Source organism: Ranitomeya imitator, chromosome 5, assembly GCF_032444005.1.
Source record: "Ranitomeya imitator isolate aRanImi1 chromosome 5, aRanImi1.pri, whole genome shotgun sequence".
Lineage (NCBI taxonomy): Eukaryota > Metazoa > Chordata > Amphibia > Anura > Dendrobatidae > Ranitomeya > Ranitomeya imitator.
Genome location: NC_091286.1, coordinates 98,641,848 through 98,660,759, shown reverse-complemented (window position 1 = coordinate 98,660,759; position 18,912 = coordinate 98,641,848). Strand labels below are relative to the sequence as shown.

Below are 18,912 nucleotides of genomic sequence, written 5' to 3'. Positions count from 1 at the left end.
TAGATATAGATATAGATATATATATATATAGTTCAAATCAACCACCTTTTCCACCAAAAAAAAAAAAAAAAACACGTTTGGCATCACCACGTTCAGAAAAGGCCTATCAAAATGTAAAAACAATTAACCCGATCAGTAAACAGTCTTGTCCCGCAAAATATAAGCCATCATACAGCTCCATCGGACGAAAAATAAAAATGTTATGGGTCTCGGAAAATGGTGACAACTTCATAAAAAAAATAAATAAATAAAAAAAAAATTTTAAGTATTACTATTTTAGTGGTGAAAAAAAATCTGGATATTTTTGAGAGAATCATATGGCATGGTCATTTACCACAATTTGTACACCGTAAAAACGAATTCCCAAAAAACAATGTCAGAATTGTGTTTCTTGTTTGAGAAAAAACAAAGAAACAATTTCACCACATTTGGAATATTTTTTCCCCTTTTTTTACTACACTATGTGGTAAAATGAATAGAGTCATTCAAAAGTACAACTCGTCCCGAATTAAAACAAACCCTCATAGGTCTATGTGGACTGAAAAATAAAAGTTATGGCTTCGGGAAAGTAGCGGAGGAAAAAAAACAAACGAAAAAATGAAAATGGGCTGCGGCGTGAAGGGGGTCAAGTATTACGAGACCACAGACATCAACACCAAGTGGCAAGTTGTGCGTCCACTCTGGACACACGAGTGCTGGGACCAGTAAGCTCAGGACTGGAACAGGTTCTTTTTGATAAATGGGAAGAGGTCCAGGTAGCAGCACAGGCGCTATGTGATGAAGTCCCCTCCAATACTATAAGGCGTGTTCACACAGCTGATTCTTGTTGTCGAAACTGAAAGAATTTTAACACAGCAATTCATGGCTGAACCTTGGATTTCTGCTGCAAATTTGTGCTGAAACACAGCCATGGATCCGCATGCGGTTCTATCCTATTCAATAGGGCTAATCTGCATGTGGCTATCCATCGTAGGTTTTGATGCAGAAAAAAAAAAAGAAGGTCTTAAATTTTTTTTTTTTTTTTTTTTTTTTTTTTTTAACAGGTCAATTCTTTTTTCCCCCCCTCATGAAGTGAATTACAAACTCCCACATGAAAGAACGTCATTGTATCAACTACAGCCCAATTTCCTATTAAAAACAATGAGTCAGAATTCAAGTTTACTAGTGTGGATTTTGTGACGAAAAACAGGCACGAAACATCGACTGTGTGAACAAGCCCTTTATGTATCAAATTGGATAACAAGAACGCAAAATGTACAAAAAATTAAGAAAAATAAGAGCCAAATTAAAAAATAAATAAATAAAAAATAAAAATCTTAAAAATAAAAACATCTTCCGTTACTCACCCTCCCCAGGTCCAGAGACGCTGCTCGGGTGACTGTCAATCACTGTGCTCAGCTTTATACAGCACAAGCTGCCGAGCTCAGCGATTGTAGGGTCAATAGTGCTGAAGCCAGACTGTAGGCAACAATCCGGACAGTGCGGGAGGGTGGGTAATAGCTGACATTTTTTAAGTCAAGCTCAATCATTTAGTAAAGGCAGTTCAAAAGGAGAAAACAAAAAACTGCTTTAAAGTCACCAAAATTAAAACGTATTAATCCGTTCATCAACGCGCTCTACTGTAGTCATGCATAGGCCAATATCAGAATTAACTTCAGATACACACGAACAGTAGAACACTTCATTGATAAATCACATGAACAATCTGTTATAATGTCAGCAATACTATTGAGCTCCATCTGTACTAGAAAGCAAAAAGGTACAATTTCATAAAGGTCAATAATGTTAATGTCTCAGACAACGTCTCCTAGTAATTAAAGCCTGAAAAGTGATATTAAACGGATATGTATGCACAGATATCAAATTAAATATTTAAGTCTATAAGACAGAAGCACAACAATAAAAATGAAGAAAATAAAAACATTTTTTGTTTGTTTATACAGTACCATCCTCAACACTGGTTACCAACCCAATGAAACTCTTGTATAGAGGGTAAAAAAAAAAAAATGATTTTTAATCATTAAATGTGTGTATGAGTAGTGTGAGTGTATTAATATGCTCTACTACTGCCATTTTCTCCATGATCTAGGGCAGTTCTGCTCCTCTTCTCAGTGACGTCACTGCTCTGTGTGCCCCGGAAGTGGCTTCTACAATGCAAATCTATGGAGTGTCAGAACACGGGTCCGTAGGCTGTCATAATAATAATAATAATTATTTAAAAAAAAAAAAAAAGACTTCCAGCTCACAAATGCAGTGTACAGTGAGCTGGAGAGATCCTGAATTGTAACGATGTCACTGGGAAGACTAGCGGGACAGCTCTAGATTACTGAGAGTCAGTAAACGAGTATACTAATACACCCACACTACATACCATACACCTATATATACACATTTTATGAAAACAAATGTTCTTAGGAGCGCTATCCTATGAAGTCTTTTTATTTACTAAATCTGTATGTATGTCTGTCTGTCTGTCTGTCTGTCTGTATGTAGTGTACGGTCAGTGTATTGATTAAGTACTGACACCTTTTCCGGGATCCAGCGCCATTCTGCTCCTCTTCTCAGACTCACTCTGAAGTCGAAGTCTCTTTATAATAGAAGGCTACAAAGCCTCATTCTGGCGCTCCACCGGCTTACATTGGTAAAGCCACTTCTGGGTCACGAAGCGAGCACTGTGAATCTGAAGCAAATCTGAAGGACTGTGATGTCACTAAGAAGAGCAGCAGAACAGCGCTGGACACCAGAAGAAGCAGTAGTAGGCAAGTATATTAACCAACACACTGCACTACATATACACAGATTTAGTGGGTAAAAACCCATCAAGCATCAGCTCCTTTAATTATTTTACAGTTCATAGTGAACGTGGCTACTCTCTTCATGTCAGAATTACTGGCTGTAGTCAAGTATTGCCTATAATGAATTATGTGCTATGATTTTCCAATATGTCAATTAAAAAAGGTCAGGTTGTCCAGAAAAAAATAAATAAAATAATTTAAAAAGGTGGCAACCCTGATCTACAGGATTTACCCAACAGCACTTCAAGAGAGGTGTATCAGTGTAAAGTGGGAAGTAGCAAATGGCTACATAAGCAATACTTACAGAAAAATTTACCATTTTATTAAAAAGAATCAAGATACCACCACTCACTGGGCTCAGATTTCTTCTTTGGCACGCTCTTCTTTTTTGGAGCCACTTCTTGCATATGGTCTTCATTGCTCACAACAGATTCAGCTTTTTTAGGAGGTTGAGTCTGAGTATTAGTGACTGAGGCGTTTTGCTTGGCGCTAGGTTTAGCACCAACTGTAGAAGCTTGCTTGTTCATTTTTGCTTCAACCATAGGAGCCTGATTGTTTCCTGGCTTTGCTTCAGCCTGGGAAGACTTATTGCCCGCCTTGGCTTCAGCTTGCACAGCCTGGGGAGACTTATTGCCCGCCTTGGCTTCAGCTTGCGCAGCCTGGGGAGACTTATTGCCCGCCTTGGCTTCAGCTTGAGCAGCCTGGGGAGACTTATTGCCCGCCTTGGCTTCAGCCTGAGAAGCCTGCTTGTTGCCTGCCTTGACGTCACCCTGAGCAGCCTGCTTGTTGCTCGCCTTGGCGTCACCCTGAGCAGCCTGCTTGTTGCTCGCCTTGGCGTCACCCTGAGCAGCCTGCTTACTGCCCGCCTTGGCATCTCCCTGAGCAGCCTGCTTGTTGCCCGCTTTGGCGTCTCCCTGAGCAGCCTGCTTGTTGCTTGCCTTGGCGTCACCCTGAGCAGCCTGCTTGTTGCCCGCCTTGGCGTCACCTTGAGCAGCCTGCTTGTTGCCCGCCTTGGCGTCACCTTGAGCAGCCTGCTTGTTGCCCGCCTTGGCGTCACCTTGAGCAGCCTGCTTGTTGCCCGCCTTGGCGTCACCTTGAGCAGCCTGCTTGTTGCCCGCCTTGGCGTCACCTTGAGCAGCCTGCTTGTTGCCCGCCTTGGCGTCACCTTGAGCAGCCTGCTTGTTGCCCGCCTTGGCGTCACCTTGAGCAGCCTGCTTGTTGCCCGCCTTGGCGTCACCTTGAGCAGCCTGCTTGTTGCCCGCCTTGGCGTCACCTTGAGCAGCCTGCTTGTTGCCCGCCTTGGCATCACCCTGAGCAGCCTGCTTGTTGCCCACCTTGGCGTCACCCTGAGCAGCCTGCTTGTTGCCCGCCTTGGCGTCACCCTGAGCAGCCTGCTTGTTGCCCGCCTTGGCGTCACCCTGAGCAGCCTGCTTGTTGCCCGCCTTGGCGTCACCCTGAGCAGCCTGCTTGTTGCCCGCCTTGGCGTCACCCTGAGCAGCCTGCTTGTTGCCCACCTTGGCGTCACCCTGAGCAGCCTGCTTGTTGCCCGCCTTGGCGTCACCCTGAGCAGCCTGCTTGTTGCCCGCCTTGGCGTCACCCTGAGCAGCCTGCTTGTTGCCCGCCTTGGCGTCACCCTGAGCAGCCTGCTTGTTGCCCGCCTTGGCGTCACCCTGAGCAGCCTGCTTGTTGCCAGCCTTGGCGTCAGGCTGAGCTGCCTGCTTGTTGGACGCCTTGGAGTCAGCCTGCTTGTTTCCTGCCTTAGCGTCAGCCTGAGCAGCCTGCTTGTTGGTGGGCTTAGCTTCAGCCTGTGAAGACTGCTTATTGCCCGGCTTAGCTTCAGCTCGTGGAGACTGCTTGTTGGCCGGCTTAGCTTCAGCCTGTGGAGCCTGTTTGTTGTTCTGCTTTGCTCCCAAAGGAGTAAGTTTTGTGCTTTGCTTGGCTCCAACTGGAGGAACAGCAACCACAGGCAATACTTTGGCAGGGGCTTCCAAAACTGGAGATTTTGAAACAGTCTTGGTCACAGCCGCAACTTGAGTCTGAGATGGTTCAGCTTTCTGGACCTTCTCCTGCTTTTTCTTTCTGTCTTTTGGAGAAGGCACAACCTTTTCAAGAGCTGGACACACAACTGGTGTTACAGAGCTCACAGTTTCCTGAGGTTCCCCTTCAACTTTTTTCTGCTTGTTAGTTTCCGCAGTCAGTTGATACTCTGCTAAATTTCCATTGGGCTTGTCCTCCTTTTTCTTTGGCTTTGCTTTCTTTTCTGTGAGTTTATCTTTCTTCTTTTTATCAATTTTGGGTTGGCCCTTCTCATACTCTTTACGTTGCTTAGCCAAAGCTTCTTCATAAGAGGTTTCCTTCATAGAAAAGCTTGACACCAGAACAATGCCGATGGCTGATATAACCATGAAACCTCCAAACACCATAACTCCTAACGTCTGAGGATCATATATATCCATTTTGGCTTTCTTTTAAAAGATACCTGAAAAAGAAAAGGGTATCCTTTTAGTAAAACAAACAAAAAAAAAAAAGTCAGCGCATGCTTATGCAAAATTGTAGTCTGAATTCTCATTTTTAAACATTCCAAGACTATGTCAGGAAATTAAACTGATCTACAAAAGGTCATGTGCAGGTTGGCATTTTATTAGTATTTACCATTCCCAGGAGAAAGCATCCAGTACAAGATGCCTCCTATTAAAAAGAACACAACAACATTTAGTAACTATGTAAATTGGTGAGATTTGTATGTTTAAATTTGAAAGGACCATCACCAAGAGAACGAATTGACTATATTGGGGTCCATCATGTTTGTTATGATGTCTGTGATTCTACCTGACAAAACATGTGAGAACACTGTGCCATTTTGTTTGCCATTATACACAAGACAGCTCCTAATGCAGCCTCCAGATCAGATGTGAATCAAAATGAGTTGGCTATTTAAAAAAAGGAACATTTAGAGCATATTGACAAGAGTACAATGAGTATTAAATAGGGTTTCCGATTTCGGTTAAGAAAGCCTTATATTGCTGAAAGAGCTTTTGTTTTACATAGTGTACAGCAGGTTTCCAAGGAACTCCGCCATCAAAACCTGGCCAAGTATGCGTAGTCAAATTCCAGACTGAGCAGTTTATTCCCGAGATCCCAGCCACCCAACCTTTAAGGTACCGTCACACATAGCGACGCTGCAGCGATACCGACAACGATCCGGATCGCTGCAGCGTCGGTTTGTTCGCTGGAGAGCTGTCACACAGACAGCTCTCCAACGACCAACGATCCCGAGGTCCCCGGTAACCAGGGTAAACATCGGGTAACTAAGCGCAGGGCCGCGCTTAGTAACCCGATGTTTACCCTGGTTACCATCCTAAAAAGTAAAAAAACAAACGCTACATACTTACCTTCCGCTGTCTGTCCTCGGCGCTCTGCTTCTCTGGTCTGGCTGTGAGCGCCGGGCAGCCAGAAAGCAGAGCGGTGACGTCACCGCTCTGCTTTCCGGCTGACCGACGCTCACAGCCAGAGCAGGAGGAGAGCAGAGCACAGCGCTGGAGGACAGACAGCGGTAGGTAAGTATGTAGTGTTTGTTTTTTTACTTTTAGGATGGTAACCAGGGTAAACATCGGGTTACTAAGCGCGGCCCTGCGCTTAGTTACCCGATGTTTACCCTGGTTACCAGCGAAGACATCGCTGAATCGGTGTCACACACGCCGATTCAGCGATGTCTACGGGGAGTCCAGCGACGAAATAAAGTTCTGGACTTTCTTCCCCGACCAACGATCTCCCAGCAGGGGCCTGATCGCTGCTGCCTGTCACACTGGACGATATCGCTAGCGAGGACGCTGCAACGTCACGGATCGCTAGCGATATCGTCTAGTGTGACAGTACCTTTAGTCTATTGATTTCTATACTGCAGATAGCTGCAAACCACACCCTCCTCCCTGTCAGCTGCAGTCCTTTTATCAGTCCTGCAAAAATCACCAGCCCCAACATGTTCCCACACTGCATTTTCAGAACAGTTCTCCTAAAATCACTGCTCACTTTTCTAAAGGTACCTTCACACTCAGCAACTTTACATTGAGAACGACAATGATCCGTGACGTTGCAGCGTCCTGGATAGCGATCTCGTTGAGTTTGACACGCAGCAGCGATCTGGATCCCGCTGTGACATCGCTGGTCGGAGCTAGAAGTCCAGAACTTTATTTGGTCATCAGGTCGGCGTGTATCGTCGTGTTTGACAGCAAAAGCAACGATGCCAGCAATGTTTTACATGGAGCTAACAACCAGCTACCACGATAAGCGAGTCGCCGTTATGTCACTGGATCGCTCCTGCATCGTTCTGGAGTTGCTGTGTTTGACGTCTCTACAGCGACCTAAACAGCGACGCTCCAGCGATCGGCTCGTTGTCTATATCGCTGCAGCGTCGCTGAGTGTGACGGTACCTTAGTCATGTGTTTGTTCAAAAGCACTGCCATCTCTAAACAAATAGTGATAATGATGTACACTTCAGAACAAGCAATGACAGACCCAAGTGTATTACAGTGGCAGGATAACTAGAGTAGGAAGAGGACACTACTGAACCATAACAGTCACCTACAGAGGAGTGCCCACACCACAGCACCAAATAAGTGAAGGGGTGTGCAGCTAAACACAAAAGTTTAGAAAAACCCTTTAAAAAAGAGTAGGTAAATTTACTGTAACTTAACCGTGTGACAGTTCCCCATTAATACAGCAACAAAGATCATACTACAGAAGTTGTGTATGAAAAGATGACCTCTATTTGTCACTTTTAATACCGTTTTGCAATTAGACTTTAGTTAAGGAACTTATGATGATGGTGGATGTGGTCCCACGGTGCTACAGGCCGGGTTCATCCTGGAGGGGCATGGCTAAGTGACTACCCGTTATTCACTAGCGTCTTAGTTGGTGAGGATAGGCTTGGGCCGCAGGTAGTCACCAGGTGCCACTCAAGGTTAGCCCCCGCACCTGAAGCAGCTGATGTATAGGTCAAGGCAGGAATGCGGAGTACTGGAGGATGAAGAAAGCAGTGTAGTCAGACAGTCCAAGGTCAAGTCAAGAAGAACGGGTTCACAGTAGAAAGCCGGATTCAGGAGCAGAAGTCAGACAGAACAGGTAAACGAGCCGGGTTGGTAACAGGAGAGTCTAGGCAAAATAACCCAGAACTGGTTGCTGAGACTGTCAGGAACCTTAGTTCAGGTAGGGAACAGGAGGAAAAGCTGCCAAATATATCGCCTGCTGGCAGGGGATAGGATGGGGAAATTAAACCCTGCATGATACAGAAGGGTTAAATTCCTGCCGGATCAGGCCGCAGACCCCATACCCAGGATGAGGCAGAAAGAATATGCACCAGAGCTGGAAGTGCTGTATGAGGTACTCAGCGCGGTGGCCTGACACGGGACGGAGCAGAGTGGCGAACACAAGGAGTAGCACAGCGCTGGGAACTTGTGCGAGTTACCGCCACGACAGTATGCATACAGAAAAATACAAAAGTTTATCTGATACTTTTAGAACAACCTGGCTTCACACCCAATGGTCCAATAAAAGGGGAAAAAAAAAAAAAAAAAAAAAAAACAATGCTGGGAAGCAAATGGTGTGGCTAGTTTAACACCTATAAGGCCTCTTTCACACTTCCGTCGGTACGGGCCCGTCGCTATGCGTCGGGCCGACGTACTGACGGACGTTGTGAAACTACTGCACAATGTGGGCAGCGGATGCAGTTTTTCAACGCATCCGCTACCCATTCTGCAGTCCGGGGAGGAGGGGGCGGGGTTTTGGCCGCGGATGCGCGTTCAAAAAATGGCAGACGCGACGCACAAAAAAACGTTACATTGAACTTTTTTTTTGTGACGACGGTCTGCCAATTACTGACTCATCCAGTGCACGACGTATGGAACGTGTGTCCATACGTCGCGATGCGTCGATAATACAAGTCTATGTGCAAAAAAAGCATCCTGCAGGCAACTTTGCAGGATGCATTTTTTGCACAGAATGACGCATTGCAACGTCTTCAAAAAGACGGAAGTGTGAAAGAAGCCCAAATCACATTCCTCCCAACATCACTTCAGGTTTAACCTTCTAGGCATAAACACGGCAGTGTGCATCGGCTCACATGTTCTTCCAGCTGAAGTGGTAATGCTGTGGAAACCTCACATTTGCATGAAGATACTAATGACTCGTATTGCTATGTAAGCCGAGGGCTAGAGTATAATGACCAGACATCTGCAAGTCATTTCAATAGGTAAACATGTAAATGTCATGTGCAAAAGTGGATGCAAAAATAACCAGAGTACCAGTTTCATCTAATATCATACTGTACCATTGGTCCAGTGCTAGATATGGGCCAACTGGTTATGTGAACATCACGGATGATTGACATGATGAGGAAATAAAAAAAAGACTCATCAGTAGAAGCAAAAGAAAAAAAAAAAAAAAAAAAAGGGTTTTCAGTGAGTCATGCTGTACATGAATGTTTTGTTTGCAAAACTTGTACTACAATTTTAAAATTTGGGGCACTTAAAGAGGAGCGGTCCTTAGGAAGAGATTAAAAAAAAATATCGTAGTTACTTACCGATAACGGTATTTCTCTGATCCCATGACGGCACTAACGAGAGAGAGGGATCCGCCCTCAGGGACAGGAAACCCACAGGTTAAAAAGGCGGGACCTCTCCTCCACCTCAGTTGGTTTACAGAGCCTTGCAGGGAATTTCTGCTGTAACTTAATTGGTTATTTTTACACAACAAAATATAACTGTATAACTTATATAAGCTCTATATATATATATATATATATATATATATATATATATATATATATATATATATATATATATATATATATATATATATATATATATATATATATATATATATATATATATATATATGCATATATACATATATACATGCATATATACATATATACATATATACATTTTTTTATTTTATTTTATTTTTTTATTTTTTTTATGCACACCTCGTGACTTAATTTATAAGTAGTGTGGACACCCATACGTGAAGGGAGGGAATATACAGGTGCCGTCATGGGATCAGAGAAATACCGTTATCGGTAAGTAACTACGATATTCTCTTACCCCATGACGGCACTAACGAGAGAATTTCAAAGAATGAAAATTTTTAGGGTGGGACCACTGCCTCAAGAACTCTCCTACCAAAAGTTAAGTCTGAGGGAGAAGATAGTGCTTGAAGAATGTAGAGGGGGAAGACCAAGTGGCTGCTCTACATATTTGATCTATTGATGCTCCACCACGTTCAGCCCAAGAGGTTGCCACCGACCTGGTTGAATGAGCCTTAATTGTGTCCGGAGCTTGTTCTCCGGAAGAGGTATATGACATCTTGATGGCATCTCTTACCCACCTCGCCAACGTGGCTTTCGATGCCTTGTGACCCTTATTTGGTCCCTGAAAGCAGACAAACAGAGCCCTCCCTTTTCTACACTCCCTTGTGGCTGATAGATAGTGTGTTAGACATCTCTTTACATCTAGTGTGTGTAGAGCCTCCTCTTTTTTGTTTTTTGGATTGGGGCAAAAAGATGGTAACGCTATCTCTTGAGATCTGTGGAATTTTGACGCCACTTTGGGAAGGTAAGAAGGGTCAGTTTTGAGGATTACTCTGTCATCTAATATTTGTGTTAGAGGTGGGTAGGCTGATAAGGCCTGCAGATCACTAATCCTGCGAGCTGAGGTTAGGGCCACTAATAAACAGGTTTTCCAAGATATTATTTTTAGTGAAGCCTGAGATAAAGGTTCGAACGGCGCCTTAGTTAGTGCTGAAAGGACTAAGTTCAGGTCCCAGGGAGGAGCGGTGAGATGTATAACTGGTCTGGACCTAGTAGATGCTCTAATAAATCTTTTTACCCAGTGATTCCCCGCCAAATCCTGATTATAAAGGGCACCCAATGCTGCAATCTGAACTTTCAGGGTGTTTGTTGCCAGGCTTTTCTCTAATCCTTTTTGTAGAAATTCTAGAATTTCCTGGATTGGCATCTGATCTGATAGAGTAACTGCTGATGTGGATAGGAACTTTTTCCAGACCTTGCCGTATGCTTTGGTAGTTACAGGTTTTCTACTAGCCAGCAGGGTAGAAATTAGATTTGAAGAAAACCCCCTTTTTGTTAACAGTTCCCTTTCAAAAGCCAGGCCGTCATATGTAAACTTTTTATTTGTGGGTGATTCACTGGCCCTTGATGCAGAAGGTCTGGGATATCTGGGAGTACCCATGGATCCGCTATGGACATTAGGCGTAGCCATGGGAACCATACTCTTTTCGGCCAGAACGGGGCTATCAATATCACTTTGGCTCTGTCCTCCCTGATTTTCTTCAAGACTAAGGGAATTAGAGCTATCGGAGGAAACACATAAGCTAGATGGAATTTCCATGGAATTAACAACGCGTCTATAGCCACTGGACTCCCCCGAGGATCTATCGAGCAGAAGGCCTCCGTTTTCCGATTTTGATTGTTTGCAAATAGATCTATATCCGGGGCCCCCCCAAAGATCCACTATGCGTTTGAATATTCTTGTATTTAACTCCCATTCCCCCTGTTTTAATTGGGTTCTGCTTAGAAAATCTGCAGTTTGATTTTCTGACCCTTTTATGTGAAGGGCTGTCAGGGAGGACAAGTTGGCTTCTGCTTGTGACATGATGAAATTTGTCACTTTCATAAGGGATTGAGACCTCGTCCCTCCCTGATGGTTTAAATATGCTACTACCACCCTGTTGTCCGTCAGTACTCTCACGTGGTGGGAACGGAGGGATGTTAAAAAATGATTGATGGCGTACTGAACTGCTAAAAGCTCCTTCATGTTTGAAGTAAGGTCTTTTTCTTCTACTGACCAAGGACCTTGGGCAATTTGCCTGTTTAGGTGGGCCCCCCACCCCCAAGGACTTGCGTCTGTGGTCAGGATTATCGAGACCGGCCATACCCATGGAACCCCCCTCCTGAGATTGGACGGGTCTGTCCACCAAGCTAAGGAAGTTTTTTTCCGAGAGGATATTTTTAATTGCTTTTCTAAATTTCCTCCGGCGTGGGATACCGCCTCTAGTATTTCCCACTGGAGATCTCTCGAGTGGCTCTGAGCCCACTGTACCGCTGGGATACAGGATGTCATTGACCCCAGTATGGACATGGCTCTCCTTAGAGAGATCAGAGGAGAGATACTCAACTGATTCACTAGATGTATCATGTTGGATACTTTTTCTTCCGGCAGACGACACTCTTGCTTTGTTGAGTCTATTACTATCCCCAAGTACAACTGTACTTGAGATGGGATAAGCCTGGATTTTTCCAGGTTCAAAAACCATCCTAGATTCGATAGGGCTACCATCACTCTGTTTAGTTGCTGGCTGCAACGTAGAGAGGAACTGCCCATCACTAGGAGGTCGTCCAGATAAGGCACAATCAATATGTTTTGTTCCCTTATATGGGCCATTACTTCCGCCATTAATTTTGTGAATACTCTCGGGGCAATGGCTAGACCAAACGGAAGAGCCCTGTATTGGTAATGTTTCAGTTCCCCTTGTATCATTACTGCAACCCTGAGATATTTCCGGAAATCCGGATGGATTGGCACATGATAGTATGCGTCCTTTAAGTCTATAACAGTCATGAAACAAGACGGGATAAGGGATCTGACACATGATTTTGTTGTCTCCATTTTGAATTTTTCTAGGTATCTGTTTAGTCGTTTCAAATTTATAATCACTCTGAAAGTTCCGTCCGGCTTTGTTCGAAGAAAGAGCGGAGAATAAAACCCCCTCGTCTCTTCCTGTTGCGGAACTTCCTGTAAGACTTTCTTCTCCAGAAGACTGAACTTCTCTCTGGATACTCAGCTGCTCGATCTCTGACTTTCTTCGTGGTGTGACCACAAACTGATTGTGTGGCATTGTGTGAAAGATTAGTCTTAGGCCTGTCTTTATGATGTTTAGAGTCCAGGCACTTCCAGAAATTTTTTCCCAGGTTGGAAGAAAGTGGGTCAGTCTCCCTCCTACCTGGGGCACACCCTCATTGTGGCTGTTTTTTATTATCCGGCTTGTTGAACATGAAACCTCCTCTTTTGAATTTTCTGTCTTCCACACCCCTCCTTTTGGTTTTTTGGGGGGCGTCTTTGTGTGAACCTCCTTCCTCGAAAGGGCCGCCTATAAGATTGATTTAGGAATCCCGGAAAGGCTTTCTTTTTATCAACCGCTTTTTCGAGGACATCGTCTAGGGTGGGACCGAACAAATATTCACCTTCACACGGAATGGAACACAACTTAGCTTTAGTTTGCAGGTCCCCTGGCCAGCACTTTAGCCATAGTGCTCTCCTAGCCGCATTTGAGAAGGAAGCCGATCTTGCCGTCAGTCTAACTGAGTCTATTGAGGCATCTGCTAAATACGCAGCGGCACCTCTCATCCCTGACACCGAGTCCAGTATAGACTCTCTCGGGGTTTTATTTTTTAATTGAGTCTCTAAATGATCCAGCCAGACCATTAGTGCTCTAGCTGTACACGTAGCAGCTATACCGGGTTTTAGCCCCCCGCTGGCGGCCTCCCAGGACCCTTTTAGGAAGACATCGGCCTTTTTATCCATAGGATCCTTGAGGGTCCCCATATCTTCAAAAGGCAGAGCAAACTTTTTAGAGGCTTTCGCGATGGCGACGTCTAATTTTGGCGCTTTTCCCCATGAGGCGCAGGCTGGGTCATCAAATGGGTATTTCCTTTTGGGTGTTAACAGTACTTTTTTGTCTGGTCTTTTCCACTCCTTTTTTATAAGGGCTTGAATTTTTTCATTTAATGGGAACACTCTGTACTTTTGTTCCAGGCCACTAAGCATAAGATCTTGTACAGATTTTTTGGAACGAGTGTCTGCCAGACCCATTGTCGCCCTAACCATTTTTACCAAAGCATCCGTTTCATCTATTGGGAAACAGTTGCGACCGCTTTCTGAAGATGCGGAGGAGGATGATGAAGCTGTAGAGCTATCAGAATCCTCACTCTAGCTATCTCCCTCGCTGGAGCTGTAATCTGGAGATTTTTCTTTATGTTTTCTTTTACGGTTTTTTACGCTTTTTAATGCGTCCGCTACTTGGGTTTTAATTAAATCTTTTAATTCAGATGTGAAACTTGGTGTCTCCTCATCAATGGTGTTCTTAATACATGGCGCACAGAGTTTTTTAACCCATGATTCCGGCAAATCTGCTGAACAAAGCGGGCATACTCTATGTTTACTTTTCCCCTGGCATTTCTTTCCCTAGGAAACAATAAACCCCTATTAGAATTTCCACTTTCACGGAGGTCACTTACCCTCCTAATGTGAGGAAGATACCGGTTGTGGCTTTGAGGATGCCTCCTCCAGTTGAACCACCGTCTCCCTCCTGGATCCACCAGAGCCTCTGCTACGCTGGGATCCTGAGCTGCTGCGCTGCGTGGATTTTCTTGAAGAATGGCGCTCCTTCGGGTTCTTTGTCACAGGGGCCTGTGAAATTTCTTCCACCGACTATTCTATTCCACTCATGGTGGTAATCTTTGAGCAGTGGTATGCCCCTTTCCTTCCGGATATATACCGATGGAGCGGCGCCAGGCAACTTCCGGTTTACCCAGAGGTGCCCTGCGCCGCCCCGGAAGTGACCCCCGCGCCTGCGCAGTAAGTCGCCGGACCTCGCGCGCGCGCTCACTACTTGCCGGCTCACAGGAGGGACGGAGCTTCTGCAGCCGCTGCTGCACCCTGCGTCCTGCCGCTTGTCGGTGACCGGCGTCACCACCCCCTGTGCGCCTCATGGACCGGCGGAGGAAACCTCCAGGTAGCCGCCGCTACCTATTACCGACCACCTCCATTGAAAAGAGAAGAGGCAGGCTCGGTCCTCTTCACTGCCTCCCCTCCGCGCATATCCACGAGGCCCGCCGACCCCGGAATGCGCCTTCAGGGAGGAATCCACCCGTGACCGTGGCAGGGCCCCCCGCTGCCTGAACTCGGCCCGATGGTCCCTGGACTCCTGGATGGTAAGCTGTGGGTCCCCGTCGGGGACAGGAAACCGAACTGAGGTGGAGGAGAGGTCCCGCCTTTTTAACCTGTGGGTTTCCTGTCCCTGAGGGCGGATCCCTCTCTCGTTAGTGCCGTCATGGGGTAAGAGAAAATTATATATATATATATATATATATATATATATTCAATGAGCAAATCATACGAATTTTGGTAGGAGGTTCATCACTGTACATTACAATAGCCGTTGTCTTAATATTGAAAGGAAAATTTGTCCTAGAATGTTAATAGGGCCGATGCCTGTGAGCATGTGTAGTCGGAGGATCAGTTGCGGTAATCTGGAGGTGGCTTGACAGTACATGGTATATAGGCTCTCTCAGGCTGCTGTCACACTAGCAGTATTTGGTCAGTATTTTACATCAGTATTTGTAAGCCAAAACCAGGAGTGGAACAAAGAGAGGAAAAGTATAACAGAAACATATGCGCCACTTCTGTATTTATCACCCACTCCTGGTTTTGGCTTACAAATACTGAGGTAAAATACTGACCAAATACTGCTAGTGTGACTGCAGCCTCAAAGTTAAAGCAGCAGAGCCTCCTACCACACCTGCTCACAAGGCTCCCATAACATTTACATTCTAGGAAGATGACTTGCTAATTAAAAAGTATGACATTTTATTTATGTGTTAAGAGGGAGAGTGAGAGGGAGAGTGAGAGTGTGAGAGTGAGTGTGAGAGTGAGAGTGTGAGAGTGTGAGAGTGTGAGAGTGTGAGAGTGTGAGAGTGTGAGAGTGTGAGAGTGTGAGAGTGTGAGAGTGTGAGAGTGTGAGAGTGTGAGAGTGTGAGAGTGTGAGAGTGTGAGAGTGTGAGAGTGTGAGAGTGTGAGAGAGTGAGAGTGTGAGAGTGAGAGTGTGAGAGTGAGAGTGTGAGAGTGAGAGTGTGAGAGTGAGAGTGTGAGAGTGAGAGTGTGAGAGTGAGAGTGTGAGAGTGTGAGAGTGTGAGAGTGTGAGAGTGTGAGAGTGTGAGAGAGTGAGAGAGTGAGAGAGTGAGAGTGTGAGAGTGAGAGTGTGAGAGTGAGAGTGTGAGAGTGTGAGAGTGAGAGTGTGAGAGTGAGAGTGTGAGAGTGAGAGTGTGAGAGTGAGAGTGTGAGAGTGAGAGTGTGAGAGTGAGAGTGTGAGAGTGAGAGTGTGAGAGTGAGAGTGTGAGAGTGAGAGTGAGAGAGAGGGAGAGAGGGAGAGAGGGAGAGCAACTTTTGGCGGATCATTTTTCCAAAATTCGCCAGATTTAGCCTGACAGCAAAAACGTGGTGTGAAAGTAGCCTAGACGGGAATTCTCACTGCAGCACTATTCTAACATGGACAAAAAATGTAAAAAGAAAAGTGTCCGATTAGCGCAGGGTCCCAGAGATCAGACCTCAGCAATCTATAAGATTACCGTAGATAACAAAATGAATAGGTGATAAGAGATTCTCTAGAGACAATAAGAACAAGGTGTATATTAAAAAATTTTATCTTGCTGTGGATACAATTCATTAAGCGGACTTAATGGGGAAATCACCAAAAAGTAAAAACAGCCACCCGAAGATAAAGTAACTAATAAGTTTTGATAAAGAGCAAAAATGGTGGAAATATTTGTTGTTAGAATAAAATCTATTTGGCCCTTTTGTGCTTTATGAAATAAGGTGGGTGTCATCACAGAGATGTGCATTGTCCAGACCCTAAAAGAATATTATCTCATTTTCACATTCTTGTCACAAAAATATTAAAGTAGCAATTTAGTAATTCATAGTAAACTGTAATTAAAGCTCTATGCACAGACCCCAGACTAGAAGCTTTCTATGTCAGCGACCTGAAGTTGCTTCTACACATCTGATATTTTCAGGTTGGACGCTACATCAGTCTCTCCACTTTGAAGACGGTTTTTTTTTCCTGGACAGTGCAGCGTTGACCTATACGGGAAAAGCCAGGAAATTTTCCTGAAAATGGAGACACTGGCTGCACTGTGCCTTGTCTGGAGGCAGACACTTGCAGCAGACATGTCTGCCAACACTCAGGCTGTTTTAGCATGCAGCCAAGACGGACACGTGCTAGTTTACATAGACCTCTATCTGCCACTCAATTGTACAAATTTCATGGCAAAAAAAAAAATGTATTTTGCAGGCTTGGAATTAAATAATATAAAGTGCGGCCTCCGCATTAAATTTGATCTGTTAAGTGTTAGATTCTCATGTTGCAGAGATTATAGATATTCTACATATTTTCCCCTTTCAGCAGCGGTTACCTTGCCCCTGGGTGGCCAAATAAGAACAAATAATCAGGAAAGAACAGTTTAAAAAAAATAAATAATATGTTTAATAAGATCACAGAGGACTGCACTGCAAGAAAGTTATAGGTTCTGACTTTACAAGGTCCTGTGAGCACACAAGTACATCTCACAATGCTTCACCATGAAATATACACTTGTCAGTCACATAAGTGGTAAAGGCGAGAAGGAACAAATTAATAAAAAAACAATCCATGCTACAGAATGTTCTGCCACTGGAAAATCAGAGATAAGATTCTGAGTGTGGACCATGATGCACGGACTGGCTGCTGTTCTCCAGACCTGAACTCAACTACTAGGCATGTAGGACATGGCCAAGTTCCAGGCAGGAGACCTGCAGCCAGTTCATGCATCACGGTCCATACTCAGAATCTGGCCACAGACTGAGGGAACTTAGCAAGTGCCCAATTCTTCTGCACCACAGGGGAAATAAAGCATTGCACAGTTGCCAATATATGTTCTCGGTAGATACTCTCAGTCCCAGCTAATTTGTCATGGTCCTAGTAATTCTTGTAGGTACACATGCAAAATTTTAGAAGGAACTCCGCAAGGAGGATGGTCCAGACATCTTGGAGAACTAACCATAGATCTTCTGTGGATGTAGGCTTGTGTAATAGTAATGGGTTGTTCGCGACTGATTCAAGACAAAAGAGCCGGCTATCAAAAAAAATAGAGCTGACCACACAATTTTCATTGAGGGTATGTGCATACGTTGTGGAATTGGCTGCGGACCCGCAGCGGATTTGACGCTGCAGATTCGCAGCAGTTTTCCATCAGGTTTACAGTACCATGTAAACCTATGGATAACAAAATGTGCAGTGAACATGCTGCGGAAAATACAGCGCGGAAACACTGCGTTGTATTTTCTGCAGCATGTCAATTCTGTGTGCAGATTCCGCAGCGTTTTACACCTGTTTATTTATAGGAATCTGCAGGTGGTAAAACTCAGGTGAAATCCACACAAAAAACACTGGAAATCCGCAAGTAAAAACAGTGCATTTTACCTGCTGATTTTTTCAAAAATGGAGCGGAAAAATCAACACAGAAATAAGCAACATGTACACATAGCCTTATAGTGCAGGCGCCGGCTGATGAAAACTCCCATCAGCGGCACCTGCTTTCGCTGTGATCAGCAACAGCAGTCATAGCCTGATGGAAGTAGTACTCAAACAGTAACACTGACTTCCTGGAGAAATCAATGCCCGAACAGTAGGCGTTAGGTATGGACCCTGAACTTTACTGTTCAGGTTCGCCCATCACAATCCATGATCTATTGTTTAAAATACAGCTTTTAAACCGCTTATATGTTAAATATACTAAGTATATGTTTTTCCTGCTGCAGAATGTCTGATAATGCAGGTTAAGGCTGGCGTCACACTCAGCGTATGCAAATACGGTCCGTATATTACGGCCGTAATACGCTGAAAAGTCCCGAAAATAGTGGTCCGTAGCTCCCCGGGGAATGAAGCTAAATATAGGTCAATGATCTATATTTAGCTTCATTTGCGGTGAGACGCCCTCTGCTGGCTGTTCATAGATCGTGGGAACTTTCCTAGAAAGCCTGGGAGCTTTCTAGGTAAGTTCCCACGATCTATGAACAGCCAGCAGAGGGCGCCTCACTACAAATGAAGCTAAATATAGATCATTGACCTATATTTAGCTTCATTCCCCGGGGTTTTGCAGCAAGGAGCAGCCTGCATTAGCGGAACTCCTTGCTGCAAAATGTTTTAACCCCTTCAGAAGGATTTACATCGTTGGACTTTACAGATCTGCGGAAGGTAAGTATATTGTTGGTTTATTATGTTTTTT

General features: G+C 44.7%; 1 protein-coding gene across 6 annotated transcripts in view; it reads right to left on the bottom strand.

The window, feature by feature from the left end:
* RRBP1 (ribosome binding protein 1) overlaps positions 1-18,912 on the bottom strand; it is an 80,817-nt gene that overhangs the window by 40,654 nt on the left and 21,251 nt on the right. For 4 of the 6 annotated variants that reach the window (XM_069768961.1, XM_069768960.1, XM_069768962.1 and 1 more), the window contains exon 2: positions 3,148-5,274. In XM_069768961.1, the coding sequence (XP_069625062.1) occupies positions 3,148-5,251 (2,104 nt within the window). In that variant the 5' untranslated portion in view covers positions 5,252-5,274. Of the gene's footprint in view, positions 1-3,147; positions 5,275-18,912 lie in introns of those variants that run through there. The other 2 variants (XM_069768964.1, XM_069768965.1) reach the window with 2 other exon arrangements.